At 48.3% G+C, this 25,159-nt stretch overlaps 1 protein-coding gene and 1 pseudogene across 1 annotated transcript; one reads left to right on the top strand and one right to left on the bottom strand.

Moving 5' to 3' along the window:
- Nucleotides 1-707: 707 nt before the first annotated feature.
- Nucleotides 708-2,045, bottom strand: LOC125507497 (two-component response regulator ORR42-like). Its single transcript, XM_048672062.2, has 3 exons — nucleotides 1,943-2,045; nucleotides 1,182-1,403; nucleotides 708-1,058 (listed from the first exon to the last, which is right to left on the bottom strand). The coding sequence occupies exons 2-3, from the start codon at nucleotides 1,395-1,397 to the stop codon at nucleotides 870-872; spliced, it is 405 nt and encodes a 134-aa protein (XP_048528019.2). The 5' UTR covers nucleotides 1,398-1,403; nucleotides 1,943-2,045; the 3' UTR covers nucleotides 708-869.
- Nucleotides 2,046-3,652: 1,607 nt separating this feature from the next.
- On the top strand, nucleotides 3,653-12,044 carry LOC147973367 (two-component response regulator ORR42-like; annotated as a pseudogene).
- The last annotated feature ends 13,115 nt before the right edge of the window (nucleotides 12,045-25,159 follow it).

The following is a 25,159-nucleotide window of genomic DNA, read 5'->3' as shown; positions in this document are numbered from 1 at the left end:
CTACTTTTGTCAGGATACCTTGTACTAGTTGTCTCCCTTCGAATTTAGCCATTGTGGGATCCCTTCCCGCTCAATATTTGGGAAGACGACCAGGGCCTCTATAAATAAGGCTAGCCACCACCATAGGGAGGCATCCGATTCCGATCCTCAACCACACAAGCACACCAAGCACAAGAACACCTCACCTCGCAAGGATGTTCTTCCTTTGTAACTGTTCATCCTCAGCCCAAGAGGCAATCCGCCACACCACACTGGAGTAGGGTATTACACCACAACGGTGGCCCGAACCAGTATAAATCTTGTGTCTCGTGTTCTTTGGGTTCATCGAGCTAGGTCATGAGATCGTAGAGTGAGCGAGCTAGAGAGGGGGAGAGATCTTTGTGCACACCCTAGTGTTCGAACCTCAAGGGTTTTGCTGGAACCCGAAATCCGACAGTACACATTTCCGTATTTGAGCGCTCGCTGGTCGCACACGACCTCATTTTGCCAAGCGTGTGTGCCAGGAGGGCATATCCCCGACGGTTTATGGGTCATGCGGGAAGGACCCCCCTATCGCCCACACTCACTAGGCGATGGTTCCAAATGACGTCGCGGAAAGGCGTTAAAACCATTTGTATAGCACCGACGCGCACCAGTGTATTTATTACATTGCGGCCTATTTATATTAGTGCTGACCAAGCAGTATATCAATGCCATAAAATCAAGGATAGCGTCTCATGTTCTTCTTGCTAATAGTGAACAAACTTTAAGATTATTCTTTCAAAATTAAACAACACAATGAAACAAAACATCATGACAATGCATACATAATAAACAAAGTTCCATGAGCAGAAAAATGTTTTCTCAACCCTCAAGCAAGTTGGATTGTGCTAGTCCATGGTGTTCTTCTTGTTGTTGATTATTTCCTTAATTATAGACCCGAGATACTCAACCTTCATTGGTTTGGGCACAAAAACATCAGCACCAGCACTTATGAACACCTCCATGGCATCGTCATCAGCCGACATCCCAAGAATCTTCACATCACTTTCACCCATAGCACGAATCTTTACAATTGCCTGTGAAGCAACACAACAAAAGAATTTTTAGTTTATTTGCAAACTTAAAACAAGGACTTATGCTTAGATCAATACTTTGCTAAAAAATGTAGACATTGAAAATCCAAAGGGGAAGCTAAGCACCTCAGGACCAGTCATGATGGGCATGTCCTTATCGCACAAAATAATGTCAAACTTCTTCCCCTCAAGGAATAGGTCAACTGCTTCTTTTCCATTCTTGGCGAGAGTAATCTCACATTCAAATTGGAGTAACATTGTCGAGAGGACCATCCTTTGAACGGTGTCATCCTCAACAACTAGCGCCTTCACAGAGGAGGATCCTTGGGCCTTGAATGCCATGATCAACTAAACGAATTAGAAAATAGAATGAAGAAATTAGTTATTCCCTTGCACACTCATGCCAAATATAAGCAAGGTGATTGTTATTCTTGAAAAGAGTCAATAGAAAAATGTAGTATTAATTAGTAACATCATAGTTTCACCAATATAGAATTCGCAAAATATGATGAAAAAGCAATAGGAGAAATCTGGTACCTTCTGTCATACAGATTGATCGATTGTTATATGCATGATTAATTTTGCATGTTCTTTCCATTTACTGAATCATGTAGCTCCAAAAAATAGATGAAGCAAAATAACATCAACATAGAAACAAAATCATAAAAAATGGCAACACGTATATATAGAGGCAAAAACATGGTTGTCAAAACAAGTGTACTATATAGATCAAAATGAACTACTTCGACCCTACACATATATAACCTCACCTCTTGTAAACTCATGTATATAATACATGGATACAAAAACTACAAAGGGTGGATGATGAAAAAATATCGAGAAACAAAGAATGGAATAGGGATATGAAGGCTAAGGCTAGAACTTACATTGGAGAAGATGGAGGACGAGGAGGTCGAGGACGAGGAGAATGGAGATATTTCTGCTCTTGTTGCTTGACCGCTTGGTGCTGGTGTGCCTTGTACCCTGATTATGTTGTGTTATATATAGAGGACCGAAGGGGAAACACAACCCATGGCCAACCAATCTCCATCGCCTTCACGCTGCAAAAATCCGCACCACTCTCCACTCAAATAAATATGGCAAACCAATATTGGGAGATTTTATTAAATAATGATCTATCTTTCCAGATATGCAATATTCCCCGCTTCTATATTGATAGATGGGTGTGTTGGGTAGCATGATAGAGCTGATGGAGGGACGTCGGTGGGAAGAAGAACATTGGCGGCATAGAGGATCGGGGGAGAGTGACGATATGTGGTGGGTGGGAGGGATAAGAAGAGTTATAAATGTTCATATATTGAAATATATTGCATCCATTATTTTCAAGGTTTATAAATGCAAGGAAATGCTTTATAGTATCATGTTAAAAAACAATATATCACAAAATATTAGAAAATCTGAAGAGCTCCTCGCCTTTCTCCTACAAATTATGCAAAACAATACTAAACTCATTGAATAAATATATTTAACTATTTACTTTTTATATTTGTTTATATGTGTCAATGGTAAATATGCATGCTACTTATTACAATGTGGCCTATTTATACGGTGTCAGTTTATATGTCTCCAATGTATCTATAGCACCCTGTTTGGGTACTGAATTACCACTGTATCCAGACAGACCACCGCACACACCAACACAAGAAATCAACCTGTCATATACTTTTACAACCCAAGAATAGCAGGACAGAAAATGTTCTACAAAAGAGTGCTTTGTTGATCTACACAACTTTACAACGTCGACTTACAAGGCTCCAAGTGTCAACAGTGTATGGAGGTCGGAGCAGTAACTACAAAAAAGGACACATCTGTGACATTATGCCCCGAATGAAAACTTCTTCTGTAATGGAAGTGACACTTCCATGATGATAATTGTGACAAAACACATATCATCATGATCATTGCCTTGGATATCGTCATAACTATGTGCTTTTCTATCAATTACTCAACAATAATTTGTTCACCTACCATATGTTTTCTTTCAAGAGAGAAGCCTCTAGTGAAACCTATGGCCCCCGTGTCTATTTTTCATCATATTATTTTAAGATCTATAAAAGCAAAAACTGAAAATACCTTGTTGCAATTTATTTACCTTTACTTTATTTTTCCTTTTATTTCTCTTTTATGTCTATCTCTATTAGATCTCACTCTTGCAAGTGACCATGAAGGGATTGACAACCCCTTTTTCGCGTTGTGTGCAAGTGTTTATTAGTTTGTGTAGGTGCATCTATTGGAGACTTGCTTGTTCCTCCTACCGGATTGATACCTTGGTTCTTAACTAAGGGAAATAGTTATTTCTACTTTGCTGCATCACCCTTTCCTCTTCAAGGGAAATAACAACGCAAGCTCAAGAAGTAGCACACACCAATCAACCCCAACGAGCTAGGGTTGCCCCAATGCCGCGAGTCCGACGCCAGAGACCTTGACCGCCCGGCCGAACCACCTCGCTCCACCCTAGCCCGCAACTAGCTGGAGGTGCAGGATTTTCGTCGGTGCACCTAAACCAAGCCTCGATCCTGACCCGCCTCATCTGCTGGCCACAGAAAGCTTCTTTTTTTGTTGGTCTGCCCGTGAACATGAGCATGAGCATGAGCATCCCCGCCCCAGCCACCCCTAGCCGCGCTGCCCGCCAGCCCAGCGCCATCCGCTGCACCCTCAACATCAGCCTCCCGTACCATAATGGCCCCGAAAGGCAGGCGCCCGCGTCCCCGCACACCGCCGCCAGACGGAGCCCTGACCATGTACGGGGCTGGTTCGGTGTCCTCATCCTCATCCTCGAACTCCTCTCTGACTACAAAAATGTGTCCACCATCGCCACCGCCCCCTGCGTCGACCCTGCCAGTTCCGGCAGGTCCCGACCCCTCCGACCTCCCCTCAGGCGAGCCAGTCACTACTACTTGTGAACTGCATTGGGATTTCCGCGAAGAGGAAAGGATGATGTAGTACAGTAGAGATATGTATTTCACTCAGTTAAGAACCAAGGTTATCAATCTAGTAGGAGAACCAAGAAACACCTCATTGGAAGCACCTGCACACAAACAACAAATCCTTGCAACCCCGCGCAAACAAGGGGTTGTCAATTCCTCAACGGTTACGAGAAAAATTAAATTGTATGGTGATAGATAGATCGATCAAATAAAAATACAAAAGAAAAGAAATAAAATAAAAAAGCAGCAAGGTATTTTTGGTTTAATATATGATAAAAGATAGACCCCGGGGGCATAGTTTTCACTAGAGGCTTCTCTCTTGAAAATAGCACATGGCGGGTAAACAAATTACTGTTGGGCAATTGATAGAAAAGTAAATAATTATGATGATATCCAAGACAATGTTCCTATATAGGCATCACGTCCGAGGCAAGTAGACCAAAACGATTCTGCATCTACTACTATTACTCCACACATCGATCGTTATCCAGTATGCATGTAGTGTATTAAGTTCATACAAAATGGAGTAACGCCTTAAGCAAGATGACATGATGTACACAAGATAAACTCGCATATGAATAAACCCCATCTTTTTACCCTTAATATCAACGATACATACGTGTCATGTCCCCTCCTGTCACTGGGATTGAGCACCGCAAGATCGAACTCATTACAAAGCAACTCTCCTATTGCAAGAAAAATCAATCTAGTTGGCCAAACCAAGCAATAGATCAGAGAGAAATACAAAGCTATAGTAATCATGCACAAAAGAGTTCAGAGAAAACTCAAATAATATTCATGGATAGATCTAATCATAAATTCACCGGATCCCAACAAACACAACTTAAAAATTCATTACATCGAATAGATCTCCGAGAACATCAAGGAGAACATTGTATTGAAAAACGAAGAGAGAGAATAAGACATCTAGCTACTAACTATGGACCCGTAGGTCTGTGGTAAACTACTAACGCATCATCGGAAGGGCATCAAGGTTGATGTAGAGCCCCTCCGTGATCGATTCCCCTCTTCGGCAGAGTACTGGAGAGGGCCTCCAGATGGGATCTCTTGGTTCAGGAACTTGCGGCGACGGAAAAAATATTTCGGGTGTCTCTCTGATGTCAGGGGAATATTTGAGCATTTATAGATGTGGAATTAGGGTTGGAGGTGCCACAAGGGGCCCACAAGCCTGGGGCGGCAGGCCCCTTGGGCTTGTCGCTCCCTCGTTGCTCTGCTGGCCTTCTCCCAAACCTTCTAAGGTCTCTTCTGGTCCAGAAAAAATTAATCCAAAGTTTTTTCTTTGTTTGGACTTTGTTTGATATTGATTTCTCGAAAAGCCAAAAACATGCAAAAAATAGAGTTTGACACTGGGCACTAAGTTAAATGGTTAGTCCCAAAAAATAATATAATTGCACATAATGACATATAAAACATCCAAAATTGATACTATAATAGCATCGAAGAATCAAGAATTATAGATACGTTAGAGACGTATCGGCTGTCGGAATTACCCCTCCATTAGCGGTTGACGGGGTGGGGAGCGCGTCGCGAGAGCTCTACTCTCTAACGGTCATATCACCTCTCGCCTCCCTTCCTCTTATATTTCCTTCCCACTGTATCTAATCTCAAGTTTCTCAAACACGGAACACACTAATCCCCCAGCATGACCCCTCTTCTTCTCCATCGATTCCCCTTTATATTGCAAGGCCAGTGACGTCCAGGACAAAGGAGCCGACCGCGGCATCGTAACCAAGCTTGAGGCCTGCAGTGGAGCCGCTTGCGGCTGAGGAAGCCGACTAGGGAGGATCAGTGAGCCACTGGAAGGACAGCTTGGTGACGAGGGCGTGGCAGCGCTTGTCCACACCGGCACACTGGAAAAGATCAGCGACGTCATGCACGCACAACAAGATCTCCTGTACGTTGTCTTCCAACGCTTGTGCACTTCCGGGACCGCGGGTCCGTCACCTGTCATCTCACCCCCACCCACCCAACACCTGTGAATCTACGACCTTCGGCTGCCTCAACAGCGAGAGCACCGCGGGTGTGTGTAGGTTGCTGGTGTTATGGGTGTGTTCATGCCATCCATGGTACTGTACTTGCGCGCGTATGCATGGAGGCAAGCATGATTACTTCCTTGCTAATTAACCCACATAGAGACGGATTCAGGGGGGACGAGGGGGGCTAGAACCCCCCCCCCCAAGGCAGGGATGGAGCCATAAATTTGGCATAGGGGGGGGGGCGAGTTCCATGCTTGAGCTCTACTAGACTAATGAGCTAAAAATAATACTGCGAGTGTGAAAAAGGCTTAACTTGAATTCATATTTCCGTTAATGTTCGGTGCACCACAAGAAGACAATACAAATTGTCCACTTTGACCAAACAAAATTAGTTCCCCTATTAGTTATATAGCGGTAGCGCTGGAAGTAAAAACGCACTATAACTAAATTAGCTATAGCGCTTTTTACAAAACGCGCTACTGCTATAGCTATTTATTTTTCTTTTATTTTCTTATTTTCTTTTCCCTTTTGAGGGAGTCCTGGATTAGGGGGTCTCTGGACATCCGGACTATATCCTTTGGCCAGACTGTTGGACTATGAACATACGAGATTGAAGACTTCGTCCCATGTCTGGATGGGACTCTACTTGGCGTGGAAGGCAAGCTAGGCAATACGGATATGTATATCTCCTCCTTTGTAACCGACCTTGTGTAACCCTAGCCCCCTCCGGTGTCTATATAAACCGGAGGGTTTTAGTCCATAGAACAACATACAATCATACCATAGGCTAGCTTCTAGGGTTTAGCCTCTTTGATCTCGTGGTAGATCAACTCTTGTAATACTCATATTATCAAGAATAATCAAGTAGGACGTAGGGTATTACCTCCATCAAGAGGGCCCAAACCTGGGTAAACATCGTGTCCCCTGCCTCTTGTTACCATCCGCCTTAGACGCACAGTTCGGGACCCACTACCCGAGATCTGCCGGTTTTGACACCGACATTGGTGCTTTCATTGAGAGCTCCACTGTGTCGTCACCATAAGGCTTGATGGCTCCTTCGATCATCGCTAGCGATGCGGTCCAGGGTGAGGCTTTCCTCCCCGGACAGATCTTCGTATTCAGCGGCTTCGCACTGCGGGCCAATTCGCTTGGCCATCTGGAGCAGATCGAAAGCTACGCCCCTGGCCATCAGGTCAGATTTGGAATCTTGAACTACACAGCCAACATCCACGGAGACTTGATCTTCGACGGATTCGAGCCCATGCCAGACACGCCGCACAGTCGCGACGAGCAAGACGTAACTCTGTCGTCGGACAGTGTTCAGGAGATCGCATCCGCAGCTACTCCAGTCGTTAATCCGGAGCAAATCACGCCATCCAAGAGCGAAAGGATAGACCCCGCCATGGAGGCCGCACTCTCAGTGGCGATAGAGCTAGATACTGACTTCACCCCTTTCGAGAGTCGCGTCACCGAACCATTGGATTTATCCCCGGCCACGGACTCCGAGCCGCCTACATCCGTGCCTGTCGAATCTGACGGGGCGCCAATCATGGAGTTCACCTCCGCGGATATCTTTCAGCACTCACCTTTCAGAGATGTGCTAAATTCATTAAGGTCTTTCTCCCTATCAGGAGAACCTTGGCCGAACTATGTCCGGCTAGAATGGGATGCGGACGACGAAGAAATTCGCTGCCCACCCACCACCCACTTAGTAGCCACTGTCGACGACTTAACCGACATGCTCGACTTCGACTCCGAAGACATCGATGGTATGGACGACGATGCAGGAGACGAACAGGAACCACCGCCCACAGGGCGCTGGACCGCCACTTCATCACATGACGTATACATGGTGGATACACCCAGAGAGGGCAATGGCAAAGAGATAGTGGAGGATGCCCCCTCCAAGCAACCCAGATGCCGACGTCAGCGGCGCCGCTCTAAGTCCCGCCATAGCAAAAACAGCGATAACAGCGCAAGAGGAAATAACAGTCCAGTCGACTCTAGAAGAAACGACGACTGCACCACCGCGGTGGCAGAGCACGATCAAGATGCAAACTGCAAACATAGTACGGATCCGACATCCGACCACGACGATGCCAAGGATAAGCCTCATCAAACCCTGTCTGAGGAAGAAAACAATCCGGACGAAGATGCACACATCATCCCGGAAACGCACTTGGAGCAAGAAAACCTCCGCAAAAGGCTTATTGCCACATCGAGGAGCCTGAAGAAATAGAAACAAAGGCTCAAGGTCGCACAAGATACGCTTAACAGCAAGTGGAACAAAGTAACAAAGTATGGTGGAAGTTACCATAAAAATAGCTATCCAAAGTGCAAGCTATTACCGGAATTCGATGATGAGGCCTTAGAGCCCATACAGCCGAAGAGTGATATGGCCAACTGGCCGGATCCACCACCTTGTGAGCGCGATAGAGAGGCTAACAAAGTCGCGCATAAGTCAACACACGATCTACGTGAGAACTTGCGTCAAAAATCCGGCGCGACCAGATCTATCTATGGATCTAGGAAGCGCGCTACGATACAAAACCAACAACGAATACTACAACCGTCCGGACACCATGGCGCATCCCAATAGAGGGGTTCTGCACACCCCTTATGTTTCACTAATGAGGTGCTGGATCACGAATTCCCAAAGGGATTCAAACCGGTGAACATAGAGGCGTACGACGGAACCACAGACCCTGGAGTCTGGATAGAGGACTTCATCCTCCATATTCATATGGCTCGTGGAGACGATCTCCATGCCATTAAATACTTGCCCCTCAAGCTTAAAGGGCCAGCTCGGCACTGGCTGAAAAGCCTCCCCGAAAACTCAATTGGATGTTGGGAGGAGCTCGAGGACGCTTTTCGGGCCAATTTTCAAGGGACTTATGTCCGACCTCCGGATGCAGATGATTTAAGTCATATAATCCAACAGTCCGGAGAGTCCGCCCGAAAGCTTTGGAACAGGTTCCTCACCAAGAAGAACCAAATCGTCGACTGTCCGGACGCCGAAGCCTTAGCAGCTTTTAAACATAGCGTCCGAGACGAATGGCTTGCCAGACACCTCGGTCAAGAAAAACCGAGAACAATGGCAGCCCTAACAAGCCTCATGACCCGCTTTTGTGCGGGCGAGGACAGCTGGTTGGCCCGTAGCAGCACCAGCGACCCAAGCACATCCGAAGTCAGGGATGGCAATGGTAAACCATGACGCAACAAAAACAAGCGTCGAAATAAAGAAGGTAGCCCAGATAACACGGCGGTAAATGCCGGATTTAGGGGCTCCCGACCAGGTCAGCAGAAAAAGCCTTTCAAAGGTAGCAGAGAAGGACAATCTGGCCTAAAAAAAATTCTTGACAAACTCTGTCAGATTCACGGGACCCCAGATAAACCTGCAAATCATACCCACAGAGAATGTGGGGTCTTCAAGCAGGCCGGTAAGCTAAACGCCGAACACAAAGGGGAAGAGACACCAAGCGAAGACGAGGATGAGCCTCGCCAGCAAAGCGCCAGAGGACAAAAAAGTTCCCACCAGAGGTTAAAATAGTAAACGTGATCCATGTGACAAAGAGGAGAAGCAAGCATGCACTCCGAGGCTCATGTGCCATAGAGCCCGTCACCCCTAGGTTCTACCCCTGGTTGGCCTACCCGATCAGTTTTGATCGTAGGGATCACAAGACAAATATCGGGCACGAAGGACTGACGGCCTTGGTGTTAGACCCAATAATAAATGGGTACCATTTCACACGAGTCCTCATGGACGGCGGCAGTGATCTAAATCTGATATATCAGGACACAGTCCGCAAAATGGGGATAGACCCGACACAAGTAAGCCACAGTAATACTACCTTCAAGGGAGTAATACCAGGCCAAGAGGCCCGCTGTACGGATTCTCTACTACTAGAGGTGGTATTCAGTTCTCCCGATAACTTCCGAAGTGAAAGGTTAACTTTTCACATCGCCCCATTCCGAAGTGGCTATCAAGCACTACTCGGAAGAACGGCTTTCGCTCGTTTCAATGCAATACCGCATTATGCTTTTCTCAAGCTTAAGATGCCCAGTCCACGTGGCATCATCTCAGTTAGCGGAAATACCGAACGTTTCCCACGTACGGAAGAGGATGCGGCGGCTCTAGCAGCCGCAAACTAGACGGCCTCACCAACCAGAAAAATGGCAGGTCGTCAAGACCACGGACATGGTCAAACGAATCCAGCGTTCCATCATATATACATGAGATTGGTTTGATGATCAAACCCTCATAAACGATACCAGGGGCTTCCCGCGTTTAATCAGGGCCAGCCCGGCTCGACTTGGCTTCTCTTGAATTTTGATAGTTCATTGATAATAACCAACTCTTCTTTTTGGCACGACAACTTTCACCTAAGTTCTTTCCTTTTGCAGATGACAATCGTGCTACACCCGTCCAGGACATGGCACAATGGAGACACATGCGCAGACGTGCAGCAGGGACCCGCCCAAAGGTTTCTTTTTAGATTAAGACCCTGCGTAAACCTTTTTTACTGTCTCTTGTTGCTCATATCCTCCGGATACTCCACACAACCTAGAAGGATGCTGGCGTTATTGGCATGTGGCCACGCCAGGATTTTGCACGTACCCGGACACATGGGGTTTCTTATTAAGGGCATTGTTTAGCCCGGTATATGTTATAAAGACTGAACACCTTAGGGAGTGTTCGGCGTCGCGAGTTTGGCCCTACATGCATCAGCTCTGATTCATGTCTTTGGTCAAATGTTGGTTTTGCCCGGCTCCCATGTTTTGGTACCTTACGTTCCGTTATATCGGCTAAGGTAGCACTGGGAGAACTACTGCCATTGTGCCCTGGTTCATCCAGATGAGCACCTTAGTAGAGAAAGCCGAAAAATGACTGTCATGATAGAGCGAGAGACTGGTCAACCACTCGATGACTCATCGGAATCTTCGAGATTCCTCCGCATTAACGAAGGGTCGTTTCCCGGTCATGTACGTACGCGCCCCGTATTCGGACGAGCGCAGAAGTACCAGGGGCTATATAGTAGCCGCACTGTTAAACTCCTATGGCTAAGTGAATGTGTTAAAGCAATATAGTCTGATTGCCTCGTTCGCTGCGCTATCACCTCCTTAACGGACCAAGGCGTTGGATCAAGTGTGGATTGCCTTGTTTTTGCCTCTATATATACATGTTGCCATTTTTTATGATTGCGTTTCTTTGTTTATTTTATTTGGCTGCATCTATTTTTTGGATCTACATGATTCAGTAAATGGAAAGAACATGCAAAATTGATCATACATATAACAATCGATCAATCTGTATGACAGAAGGTACAGATTTCTTCTATTACTTTTTCATCATATTTTGGGAATTCTATATTAGTGAAACTATGATGTCACTAATTAATATTACATTGTTTGTTGACTCTTTTCAAGAATATCAATCTCCTTGCTTCTATTTGGCATGAGTGTGCAAGGGAATAACTAATTTCTTTATTCTATTTTCTAATTTGTTTAGTTGATCATGGCATCAAGGCCCAAGGATCCTCCTCTGTGAAGGCGCTAGTTGTTGAGGATGACACTGTTCAAAGGATGGTCCTCTCGACAATGTTGCACAAATTTCAATGTGAGATTACTCTCGCCATGAATGGAAAAGAAGTAGTTGACCTATTCCTTGAGGGGAAGAAGTTTGACATTATTTTGTGCGATAAGGACATGCCCATCATGACTGGTCCTGAGGTGCTTAGCTTCCCCTTTGGATTTTCAATGTCTATAAATTTTTTAGCAAAGTATTGATCTAAGCATAAGTCCTTGTTTTAAGTTTGCAAATAAACTAAAAATTCTCTTGTTGTGTTGCTTCACAGGCAATTGTAAAGATTCGTGCTATGGGCGAAAGTGATGTGAAGATTCTTGGGATGTCGGCTGATGACGATGCCATGTAGGTGTTCATAAGTGCCGATGCTGATGTTTTTGTGCCCAAACCAATGAAGGTTGAGGATCTCGGGTCTATAATTAAGGAAGTATTCAACAAGAAGAAGAACACCATGGTCTAGCACAATACAACTTGCTTGAGGGATGAGAAAACATTTTTCTACTCATGGAACTATGTTTCTTATGTATGCATTGTCATGTTGTTTAGTTTCATTGTGTTGTTTAATTTTGAAAGATTAATGTTAAAGTTTGTTCACTGTTAGCAAGAAGAACATGAGACGCTATCCTTGATTTCATGTCATTGATATATTGCTTTCATGGCACTAATATAAATAGGCCGCAATGTAATAAATAGTATGGATATTTTTCCATTATCACTTTGATAAAAAAATACCAGAAATAAATAGTTACATAATTTACTTGCCATGTTTAATCGAGGGCATGTTTTATGTAATTTGTAGGAGAGAGGCTCGGAGCTACTTGAAATTGTTTTAACATTTTGTTTGACATTCATTTTTAACACAATACTCTGAAGTGTGTCCTTGCGTTCATAAACCTCTACAAATAATTTTGTAACATATTTTCATTTCTAAATATTTATAAACCTATGATGACCCACAAGTATAGGGGATCTATCATAGTACTTTCGATAAGTAAGTGTGTCGAACCCAACGAGGAGCAGAAGGAAATGATAAGCGGTTTTCAGCAAGGTATTCTCTGCAAGCACTGAAATAATAGGTAACAGATAGTTTTGTGATAGGATAATGTGTAACGAGTAACAAGTAACAAAAGTAAATAAAGTGCAGCAAGGTGGCCCAATCCTTTTTGTAGCAAAGGACAAGCCTGGACAAACTCTTATATAGAGAAAAGCACTCCCGATGACACATGGGAATATCATCAAGCTAGTTTTCATCACGTTCATATGATTCGCGCTCGGTACTTTGATAATTTGGTATATGGGTGGACCGGTGCTTGGGTACTGTCCTTACTTGGACAAGCATCCCACTTATGATTAACCTCTATTGCAAGCATCCGCAACTACAACAAAAGTATTAAGGTAAACCTAACCATAGCATGAAACATATGGATCCAAATTAGCCCCTTACGAAGCAACGCATAAACTAGGGTTTAAGCTTCTGTCACTCTAGCAACCCATCATCTACTTATTACTTCCCAATGCCTTCTTCTAGACCCAAATAATGGTGAAGTGTTATGTAGTCGACGTTCACATAACACCACCAGAGGAGAGATAACATACATCTCATGAAAATATCGAACGAATACCAAATTCACATGACTACTAATAGCAAGACTTCTCCCATGTCCTCAGGAACAAACATAACTACTCACAAAGCATATTCATGTTCATAATCATAGGGGTATTAATATGCATAAAGGATCTGAACATATGATCTTCCACCAAGTAAACCAACTAGCATAAACTACAAGGAGTAATCAACACTACTAGCAACCCACAGGTACCAATCCCGGACTTGGAGACAAGAATTGGATACAAGAGATGAACTAGGGTTTTGAGAGGAGATGGTGCTGGTGAAGCAGAGGTTGTCATGCGCTTTTATGGTTGGATGCACAAAATCTTAATGCAAAAGAACGTCACTTTATATTGCCACTTGTGATATGGACCTTTATTATGCAGTCTATCGCTTTTATGTCTTCCATATCACATGATCGTATAAAGCTTATTTTCTCCCACACTAATAAGTCATACATATTTAGAGAGCAATTTTTATTGCTTGCACCGATGACAACTTACTTGGAGGATCTTACTCAATCCATAGGTAGGTATGGTGGACTCTCATGGCAAAACTGGTTTAAGGTTGTTTGGAAGCACAAGTAGTATCTCTACTTGGTGCAAAGAATTTGGCTAGCATGAGGGGGAAAGGCAAGCTCAACCATGTTGGATGATCCATGACAATATAATTTATCTCAGATGTAAGAAAACATAACCCATTACGTTGTCTTCCTTGTCCAATGTCAACTCTTTAGCATGCCCTATTTTAATGAGTGCTCACAGTCATAAAAGATGTCCAAGAAGAGGAAGAAGAAGATGCTCCCCCACCGACTGGGGGAGACAAGAAAAGGAAGGCCGCCCCAACTGGGGAGGTCGGAGGGTCCAAGAAGGGAAGGACTCTCCTTCCGGATAGTTCCACCGCCGCCGACGAAGGCGAAGGCGAGTGGTTGCCCAGGTCAAGCCCCCGGGGATATCATAAGTATTCGGATACCAGAGTAACTCCTAGGATTCCTTTGTCGCACTGCTTTCCCTAACGCCGAACGCAATTATGCAGGCCGCCACGAGCCAGTATCGATGCATCATCGGACGGCTCCTTGGACTTGTCGGACATGGATAGCGATCCAGTCCCAACCGCCACCTCCCCTCATCCTGCCGACGACGCCGAGGTGTTGTCTCAAGAGGCACCGGATCGAGGGAGATAGTCCTGGAGGCGCCTCGAGGCGACCTTTTGGACTCCGGGAGCCGCGGGGACGGGGCCCCCGAGAGCTCCGAGTTCGGCCCTCAGCCGAACACCGTGCCGGACCCTCCAGTGGTTCCGGGCTCGGGCAGGCGGCCTCCTTCTAAGAGGGGCAAGACGCCTGTGCCGGTGACCTCTGTGCATCCAGAGGCACCGTACAATCTGTTGGAAGCGCTTTGCAGCGCTTCCATCGACAAGGAGCACCGCACTATCATGAGTGCGGTGATCCAGAAGGTTCAGTCCGCCAAGATATCCGTCAATGATTGGGTCTAGGACCTTAGTGAATTAAAAATGTCACCGAAGGGCGAGTGCTGAAAGATATCCGTGGCGGTGAATTCCATGATCGGCGCCCAATCGGATTCGATTGGCAGGGGCGCGGATGGTTCGGAGTCCGGAAAAGAGTCCGGCACCTTGGAGTCATGGGCTGCGCAGAGGATTATGCTGGTGTTTGGCTCGATCGCCGTCGAGACTGCAGCCCCTAAGGCGGTGTCTAGCCACCAGTCCTCGATTGGCGCAGTTGGCTCCGAGCTCAGGGTCGGAGCTGATGCGGGCGCAGCCTCTGGGGTACTGTTCGGCGGCAGAGCTAGGTCATACCCATCGCGACAGTGCGGCGTGCCCGGCTGTGGCTTGAATCCATCGAAGATCAAGTCTCCGCAGATGTCGGCCGTGTAGTTCAAACTTCCAAATCTGACCTGATGGCCAGGGGCGTAGCTTTCAATCTGCTCCAGATGGCCAAGCGAATTAGCCCGCAGTGCAAAGCCGCCGAATACGAAGATCTGTCCCGGGAGAAAAGTCTCACCCTGGACCGCATCGCTCTCGATGATAGTAGGAGCCATCAAGCCTAACGGCGACGACACAGAGGAACTCTCAATGAAAGCACCAATGTCGGTGTCAAAACAGGCGGATCTCGGGTAGGGGGTCCCGAACTGTGCGTCTAGGCCGGATGGTAACATGAGGCAGGGACACGATGTTTTACCCAGGTTCGGGCCCTCTTGATGGAGGTAAAACCCTACGTCCTGCTTGATTGATATTGATGATATGGGTTGTACAGGAGTAGATCTACCACGAGATCAGAGAGGCTAAACCCTAGAAGCTAGCCTATGGTATGATTGTATGTTATGGTTGTTGCCCTACGGACTAAAACCCCTCGGTTTATATAGACACCGTAGAGGGTTAGGGTTACACAAGGTCGGTTGCAAATGAGGAGATATCCATATCCGCATTGCCTAGCTTGCCTTCCACGCCAAGTAGAGACCCATCCGGACACGAGATGAACTCTTCAATCTTGTATCTTTATAGTCTAATAGTCCGGCCAATGGAGATAGTCCGGCTGTCCGGAGACCCCCTAATCCAGGACTCCCTCAGTATATCGGTGTCAAAACCGGCAGATCTTGGGTAGGGGGTCCCGAACTGTGTGTCTAGGCCGGATGGTAACAGGAGGCAGGGGACACGATGTTTTACCCAGGTTCGGGCCCTCTTGATGGAGGTAAAACCCTATGTCTTGCTTGATAGATATTGATGATATGGGTAGTACAAGAGTAGATCTACCACGAGATCAGAGAGGCTAAACCCTAGAAGCTAGCCTATAGTATGATTGTATGTTATGGTTGTTGCCCTACGGACAAAAACCCCTCGGTTTATATAGACACCGGAGAGGGTTAGGGTTACACAAGGTCGGTTACAAAGGAGGAGATATCCATATCCGCATTGCCTAGCTTGCCTTCCACGCCAAGTAGAGTCCCATCCGGACACGAGATGAAGTCTTCAATCTTGTATCTTCATAGTCTAACAGTCCGGCCAATGAAGATAGTCCGGCTGTCCGGACTCCCCCTAATCCAGGACTCCCTCAGTAGCCCCTGAACCAGGCTTCAATGACGATGAGTCCGGCGCGCAGTATTGTCTTCGGCATTGCAAGGCGGGTTCCTTCTCCGAATACATCACAGAAGAATTTGAATACGAGGATAGTGTCCGACCCTGCAAAATAAGGTCCACATTCCACCGTAGAGAGAATAATATTTTCGCAGATCTAATTTGCTGGCTTGTTTTGGCAGCATGACGTTACGTCATGGCCCGGTGATTATTCGAACCGTTTCTTTTAACCAGCCCCGCACATAACGCGAGGCAGTTTTTCGACACGTCTTGTCAAAGCAGAGATCGTGTCCCCTTATTACGGGATTCTCATCAATACGGGCATGGGTAACCCAACCGCGCCATCAATCGCGGCGCTTGGGGGATAAGCGAGTTTTACCAGGCAAGTGGGGACGCTTAGTTTCGTCCGCCCATATAAAGGGATAAGGATTCACCTTTCTATCCATGCCTTCTTCCTCCCTTACCCATCCGTTTTCGCACACTCGAGCTCTAGCGCCCAAGTCCGCACTTCCCACCTCGACCTTCTCCAATCATGTCCGGAGCGGGAGGCAAGTGGATGGTCTCCTCCTTCACGGAGGGAGACATCAAGAAACTGAGGAGAGCCGGATACCTGCCCGACGACATCGCGCACCGGCTCCCAGAAGAGGGGCAGCTCATCCCCATCCCCAGGCCCCATGAGAGGGTAGTATTCCTCACCCATTTCCTCCGCGGACTGGGATTCCCTCTCCAATCCTTCGTCCGGGGGCTCATGTTTTATTACGGCGTTTATTGTCATGTGCGAGGCCTTCCTCCGCATCAAGCCCCACTTCGGCTTATGGCTGAAGACCTTCAATGTCAAGCCGAAGGTCGTGGACGGCTGCCAGGCGGAGTGCGGAGGCGCCATGGTAGGCAAGATGCCCAATGTAACATGGCTCGAGGGCTCCTTTGTGGAAACCATAAAGGGGTGGCAATTGGGGTGGTTCTATATCATCGAGCCGCGTGACCCTGCATGGGTAGCGGCCCCCGAGTTCCGATGTGGCATCCCCACGCGGCTCACCTCCTGGAAAGAGAAGGGCCTATCCTGGGGTAGTTCGAAAGAGCTGACCGGACTCCAAACATGTATTCAAAACATGGTGGACAAGAAGCTCAAGCTTGTCAACATAGTCCAAGTTATGCTCATCTGCCGGATACTCCCATGCCAACAACAGGAGTTCAGCTTGTGGGAGTTCAATCTGGCGCAACACCGAACTCTGAACAGGATCTTCGACACGACTCATGAAGACGCCTGGAGGGTGCTGTTCAAAAGTACTGAGGTCCCCCCCTATTACTGAGGATCGCGGATTCAGCGCGAAGTGCCAAGCTAGTGCGGTAATCTGCTTTACCTTTCACAGGATAATCATTTTTTATATCGATTGACTCTATGTGGGATCTAAACTCCCGTACCTTTGACATGACTGGCAGAAGATGGCCGGACAGATCGACTGTCCGGCTCCTTTGCCCGAAGGCCCCGCAGACGCTCTTCTGGCAAAGATGCTGACTCCGGCCCCATATAAGGTGCCGAAGAAGACCAAGAAGGCCAAGGGAACCCGAAAGAGTTCCCAACGCCAGGCGTCGTCGGACTCACCGTCCGATGACTCTACGGCACACTCTTCCCCTGAAGACGAGGAAGAGGAAGAAGAAGATGCTCCCCCACCGACTGGGGGAGACAAGAAAAGGAAGGCCGCCCCAACTGGGGAGGCCGGAGGGTCCAAGAAGGGAAGGAGTCTCCTTCCGGACAGTTCCACCGCCACCGACGAAGGCGAATGCGAGTGGTTGCCCAGGGTCAAGCCCCCGGGGAGATCGTAAGTATTCGGATACCAGAGTAACTCCTAGGATTCCTTTGACGCACTGCTTTCCCTAACGCCGAACGCAATTATGCAGGCCGCCACGAGCCAGTATCGACGCATCATCGGACGGCTCCTTGGGCTTGTCAGACATGGATAGTGATCCAGTCCCGACCGCCACCTCCCCTCATCCTGACGACGACACCGAGGTGTTGTCTCAAGAGGCACTGGATCGAGGGGAGACAGTCCCGGAGGCGCCTCAAGGCGACCTTCCGGACTCCGGGAGCCGCGGGGACGGGGCCCCCGAGAGCTCCAAGTTCGGCCCTCAGCCGAACACCGTGCCGGACCCTCCAGCGGTTCTGGGCTCGGGCAGGCGGCCTCCTTCTAAGAGGGGCAAGACGCCTGTGCCGGTGACCTCTGTCCATCCAGAGGCACTGGACAATCTGCTGGAAGCGCTTCGCAGCGCTTCCATCGACGAGGAGCACCGCACTATCATGAGTGCGGTGATCCAGAAGGTTCAGTCCGCTAAGAGCGGATTGACTGAAGCCTGTGCCAGCCTCCTAACAGGCTTTGAGGTAAGTGTTTTAAAATGTAGTAGAAATATTACCACCTAGAAAGTAGCCCCTGATGCTTTGTTCGGTGTTCACGAATAAAAGCCGAACAGAGGATCAAATAATATCGTAGGAGTCTAATATAAGTATGTCAATATGCGTATGCAGGCTTTGCTGCTAGCGTCCGCCGCACTAACTACGGAGATCGCCGTACTAAAGCAGGACCTCGAGGGGTCCAAGAAAGATCTCGGCCTTGCCAAGAGGCAGCTTGAGGAGAACAAGGGTAAGTAATACCCCATCTATAGATATGTATATATAAAAAAGGACGCGATTGCAAAATGATAGGATCATTATATGTTTGCCAGGGGCCACGACCGAGGTGGCGACCCTGAAGCAAGCGCTGACCAAGGCCGAAGCTACAGCGGCCAAGGAGCGCATCGAGCGAGAGAAGCACGAGGCTCGGGTGGGCGAGGTGCAGCAAGAGCTCCAGGCTCTTGTGGCGAAGCACGAGGCATTGGATCTTGACTCCAAGACGCGGGAGTCTGAGCTTGCTGCGGCCCTCGAGACTGTAAAAAGTGCCAAGGCCGAAGCCCAAAAGGCCCTCCAAGAGATCGACGCGATGAAGAAGATAGCGATGGGTAAGGCTTTCTATATGCAAAGCAAGCATGTAAAAGTAAATTACCGATTACTTACTCGGATCCGGAGCTCTTCAGGAGCATTCGCAGATTTGCCCCGCAGTGTGTCCGATGCCGCACAATTTTACCAGGACGAGGACGGAAGCTCGACGGAGAAGCTGTTCTGGTCTCAGTATGCTGAGGACGAACATCCGGTGCCAATGAGCGACCAACTGAAGCAGGTGGTCGAGCTACATAAGGCGGCCGATCAGGCCATGAAGAGCTTTATAGTCCGGTTGTGGCCTGGCGACGCCCTTCCGAACATCTTCTTCGGCCTGGTGAGGCGGCTTGTGGATGCCTGCCCGCGGCTGGAGGTCGTCAAGCGATCTGTCTGGATTGAAGGTGCACGCCGGGCTTTAGCCCGTGTGAAATTGCAGTGGGTCAAGCTAGACGCCGTGAAGCTGATCAAGGAGGGGCCGCCAGAGGGAAAGGAGCACCGCCACCCCGAGATGTACTACGAGGGTGTTCTGCCGGGTGCCCGTCTCATCACGGACGAGTGTTCAAAAGATGTAATATTTGAATGAGACTTGCTCGTTTTATCCTGTATTTATGAAAACTTGTTTCATATGCACTATGTAACGCTTGTTTGAATTTAAAATATTACCTTTTCTTTGGCTGTTTATCCAATCTGAGAGATGGCTAGTCCTCGGCTTCTGCCCCCATGCCACGAGTGCTGGGGTGTTCGGGATAAACCTGAGCACTCTTGTTCCCATGTTTGGGTCCTTCGAGGGAGGTGCTCAGCACAACGAACAAGGTAACCGGACTAATAATGCTTTATCACTATCACTTAGCCATAGAATTCTATAATTTTAAATTTCAGTGAAGCCCCTGGTATTCGGAAGGCCGAATTCGGGGCGCGATACACGCCTGTAAGCCGGACAGGACCGGCCCCTCGCCCTAAGTGGCATAAGTCTTTAGGGACTCGAAAAACCTCGCCGAACAGCAACCAGTCTCTCGCCTTATCATGACAGTCAGTTTTAGCTTTCTCTACTGAGGTGCTAAGCCCGGCAGAACCGGGGCACAATTGCAGTAGTTCTCCTAGCGCTACCTTAGCCGATAGAGCGGAACGTAAGGTACCAAAACATAGGAGCCAGGCAAACCCAACATTTGACCAAAGACATGATTCGGAGCTGATGCATATAATGCTATAAGTTCGGGGTGCCGCACTTGTGAAAGTGTTCGGACTTTTCACACCGCATTGTGGCGTACGTAAGCCCCTGGTGTATTGGCCGTACCATAGTGTACGGTTGCAAGGCGTCATTAATGAACACATAGATATATATATATATATATAACAAGAATGCAATAATTGTCGTAATGTCGTGCATTGTTTATTAAAAAATTGCGTTAAAGCAGAGTGATACAGATAGTGCGATAAGAAAAGAGTAGGACTATGTCCCTTCCAAGGGCAAGCTGAGGAATGATATGAAATCGAATATTTCGCTCGTTACTGTAATCAACCTGGGAATTCCGTGGTATGACGTAGCTGTTTGCCTCCTTGGTTGCTGCATCATGTGTTCTGCAATAGTGCTGCTGGACAGTGTTTCCAGAGATTAAGGTCCTTAAAGAAAAAGAAAAATAACCAAACGGGAAGCCCCTAGTGCGGTTTAGGCCGCGTTTTGGGGCGTGCCGCAGTTGTGCCCCCCTCCCCACCCATGCCCATGGTATTTTTAATGCGTAATTATGTACGCGCGACACGAATATCACCGTTGGGCTGGGATTGGGGTGGCCGCCGTATTGCTACACGAGCTCAGATCACGCCAGGCGGTCTATTTGCCGATTGCCCCGAGCGCGCTTGAAGGTGTCTGGGCTTTGAAGCGCCGAACTGGTTGATTGCCTTGAGAGGCTGCTTTGCGCTTCTACTGCGAGGGCCGCGGTGTGCTCCTCTGTTTGGAGAGAGCGCTCTGTGTTTCCATTGACTATAATAACTCCGCGAGGTCCTGGCATCTTGAGCTTGAGGTATGCATAATGCGGTACCGCATTGAATCTAGTGAATGTGGTTCGCCCGAGCAGCGCGTGATAACCACTGCGAAACGGGTCTATATCGAAGATTAACTCATCGCTTCAGAAGTTATCCGGGGATCCAAAGACCACTTCCAGTGTAATTGAGCCTGTGCAATGGGCCTCTACACCTGGAATGACGCCCTTGAAGGTCATTTTTGTGGGTTTGATCCTTGAGGGGCCTATACCCATTTTTTGCACTATGTCCTAATAAAGCATGTTCAGGCTACTGCCGCCATCCATAAGGACTCGAGTGAGGTGAAATCCGTCAATGATTGGGTCTAGGACCAGTGCGGCGAATCCGCCATGACGGATACTAGTGGGATGGTCCCTGCGATCGAAGGTGCTCGGACAGGAGGACCAAGGGTTGAATTTTGGGGCGACTGGCTCCAGCGCATATACGTCCCTGAGCGCACGCTTCCGCTCCCTCTTTGCGATGTGGATTGCGTATATCATATTCACCGTCCGCACTTGCGGGGGAAACCTCTTCTGTCCTCCGGTGTGCGGCTGCCGGGGCTCCTCCTCGTCATTGCTATGCGGCCCCTTGTCCTTGTTTTCGGCAATTAACTTGCCGGCCTGCTTGAACACCCAACAATCCCTGTTGGTGTGATTGGCTGGCTTGTCTGGGGTGCCGTGTATTTGACATGAGCGATCGAGTATACGGTCCAAGCTGGACGGACCCGGCGTACTTTGTTTGAATGGCTTTTTCCGCTGACCGGGTTTAGAGCCTTTGAATCCGGCATTGACTGCCGTATCCTTAGTATTTTTGCTGTTAATGCGGCGCTTATGCTTGTTGCGACGTGACCTGCTATTGTCGTCCTTGGTATCTGAGGTACCATGGTTCTTTGATATGTTATTACTGCGAGCCAGCCAGCCGTCTTCTCCCGCACAAAAGCGGGTCATGAGCGTCGTAAGAGCTGCCATAGATTTCGGCTTTTCCTGACCAAGGTGCCGGGCTAGCCACTCGTCTCGGATGTTGTGCTTGAAAGCCGCTAAGGCCTCCGCATCCGGACAGTCGACGATTTGATTTTGCTTTGCAAGGAACAGAGTCCAGAATTGCCTGGCCGACTCTTCTGGCTGCTGAATTATGTGGCTCAAATCATCGGCGTCTGGTGGTCGCACATAAGTGCCCTGAAAGTTGTCGAGGAATGCGGCTTCTAGATCTTCCCAACAGCTAATGGAGTCCGCAGGAAAGCTGTTAAGCCAATGCCGCGCTGGTCCTTTGAACTTTAGTGGGAGGTATTTGATGGCGTGTAAGTCATCGCCGCAGGCCATGTGGATGTGGAGGAGGAAGTCCTCAATCCATACTGCGGGATCTGTTGTGCCGTCGTATGATTCAATGTTTACAAGTCTGAAACCTTCTGGGAATTGATGTTCCATTACTTCGTCTGTGAAGCATAAGGGGTGTGCGGCGCCTCTGTATTGGGCTATATGGCGACGCAGCTCGAATGGGTCTTGCCCGTTGTGTTCGGCCCGGCCGGACTTGCCTTTACTGTATCCGGCGTGACATTTGTCGTCTCGTAGAGTGGTGCGCCCTCGTGATCCGTAGATGGATCTTGAATGCTTTGCCTTGTCCTCCAATATGTCTCGCAGGTCTGGCGTATCTCCCCATGCCTTTTTATTTGAATGGCATTGGGGTGGAGGCTGAGCTTTTGGCTGGAATGCCTTTATATCGCGGCCACGAGGTGGCTGATCAGCCATATCATATGCTTCTTCCTCCAGTCGGGGTAGTAACCTGCGCCTTGGGTAACTATTGGAGGGGTGCTCGTGTTTATATTCCTCGGCCGCGAGGACTTCAGTCCATTTGTCAGCTAGCAGATCTTGATCAGCTTGAAGCTGCTACTGCTTTTTCTTCAGGCTATTTGCCGTGGCCATAAGCCGGCGCTTGAAGCGCTCTTGTTCGACGGGATCCTCTGGTACGGCAAATTCATCGTCGCCGAGGCTTGCCTCGTCTTCGGAGGGGGGCATGTGATTGTCATCCTCCTCATCTCCGTCTGCCACTCTCTTAGGTGAGCTGGCTCCTCCATCCTCCTGCTCTAAATCTTGCTGCAGGGGTTTGTTGTTTTCTTCAGCACTATCCGGAGTGTTATTACCTCCTGTGCCGGTATCACCACTTTTGCTTTGGCGGGACTTAGAGCGGCGCCGCTGATGTCGGTGTTTGGGTTGCTTGTTGGAGGGGTCATCCTCCGCTATCCCGTTGACATTGCCTTCTTTGGGTGTGTCCACCATGTATATGTCATATGACGAGGTGGCTTTCCAGTGCTCTATAGGTGCTCGTTCATGTTCGTCTCCTACATCGTCGTCCATACCATCGATGTCTTCGGAGTCGAAGTCGAGCATGTCGATTAGATCATCGACAGCGGCTACAAAGTGGGTGGTGGGTGGGCGTCGAATTTCTTCATCGTCCGCATCCCAATCCTGTTGGCCATAATCCGGCCATGGCTCTCCTGACAAAGAGAGAGACCTTAGTGAATTCAGAATGTCGCCGAAGGGCAAGTGCTGAAAGATATCCGCGGCGGTGAATTCCATGATCGGCGCCCAATCGGATTCGATTGGCAGGGGCGCGGATGGTTCGGAGTCCAGAAAAGAGTCCGGCACCTTGGAGTCACGGGCTGCGCAGAGGATTATGCTGGTGTTTGGCTCGATCGCCATCGAGACTGCAGCCCCTGAGGCGGTGTCTAGCCAACCGTCCTCGAGTGGCGCAGTTGGCTCCGAGCTAAGGGTCGGAGCTGATGCGGGCGCAGCCTCTGGGGTACTGTTTGGCGGCAGAGCTAGGTCATACCCATCACGACAGTGCGGCGCGCCCGGCTGTGGCTTGAATCCGTCGAAGATCAAGTCTCCACGGATGTCGGCCGTGTAGTTCGAACTTCCAAATCTGACCTAATGGCCAGGGGCGTAGCTTTCAATCTGCTCCAGATGGCCAAGCGAATTAGCCCGCAGTGCAAAGCCATCGAATACGAAGATCTCTCCTGGGAGAAAAGTCTCACCCTGGACCGCATCGCTATCGATGATAGTAGGAGCCATCAAGCCTAACGGCGATGACACAGAGGAACTCTCAATGAAAGAACCAATGTCGGTGTCAAAACTGACGGATCTCGGGTAGGGGGTCCCGAACTGTGCGTCTAGGCCGGATGGTAACAGGAGGCAGGGGACACGATGTTTTACCCAGGTTCGGGCCCTCTTGATGGAGGTAAAACCCTACGTCCTGCTTGATTGATATTGATGATATGGGTAGTACAGGAGTAGATCTACCACGAGATCAGAGAGGCTAAACCCTAGAAGCAAGCTTATGGTATGATTGTATGTTATGGTTGTTGCCCTATGGAATAAAACCCCTCGGTTTATATATACACCGGAGAGGGTTAGGGTTACACAAGGTCGGTTACAAAGGAGGAGATATCCATATCCGCATTGCCTAGCTTGCCTTCCACGCCAAGTAGAGTCCCATCTGGACATGAGAAGAACTCTTCAATCTTGTATCTTCATAGTCTAACAGTCCATCCAATGGAGATAGTCCGGCTGTCCGGAGACCCCCTAATCCAGGACTGCATACGCATATTGACATACTTATATTAGACTCCGGCGATTTTATTTGATCCTCTATTCGGCTTTTCTTCGTGAACACCGAACAAAGCATCAGGGGCTACTGTCTATGCGGTAATATTTCTACTACATTTTAATACACTTACCTCAAAGCCTATTACAAGGCTGGCACAGAGTTCAGTCAATCCGCTCTTGGCGGACTGAACCTTCTGGATCACTTCACTCATGATAGTGCGGTGCTCCTCGTCGATGGAAGTGCTGTGAAGCGCTTCCAGCAGATTGTCCAGTGCCTCTGGATGGACAGAGGT

This window comes from Triticum urartu, chromosome 5A (genome assembly GCF_056163025.1).
Source record: "Triticum urartu cultivar PI428250 chromosome 5A, HENAU_Tu73, whole genome shotgun sequence".
NCBI classification, from domain to species: domain Eukaryota; kingdom Viridiplantae; phylum Streptophyta; class Magnoliopsida; order Poales; family Poaceae; genus Triticum; species Triticum urartu.
Note: the sequence above shows the minus strand (reverse complement) of the source record. Positions and strands in the feature narration are given on the sequence as shown.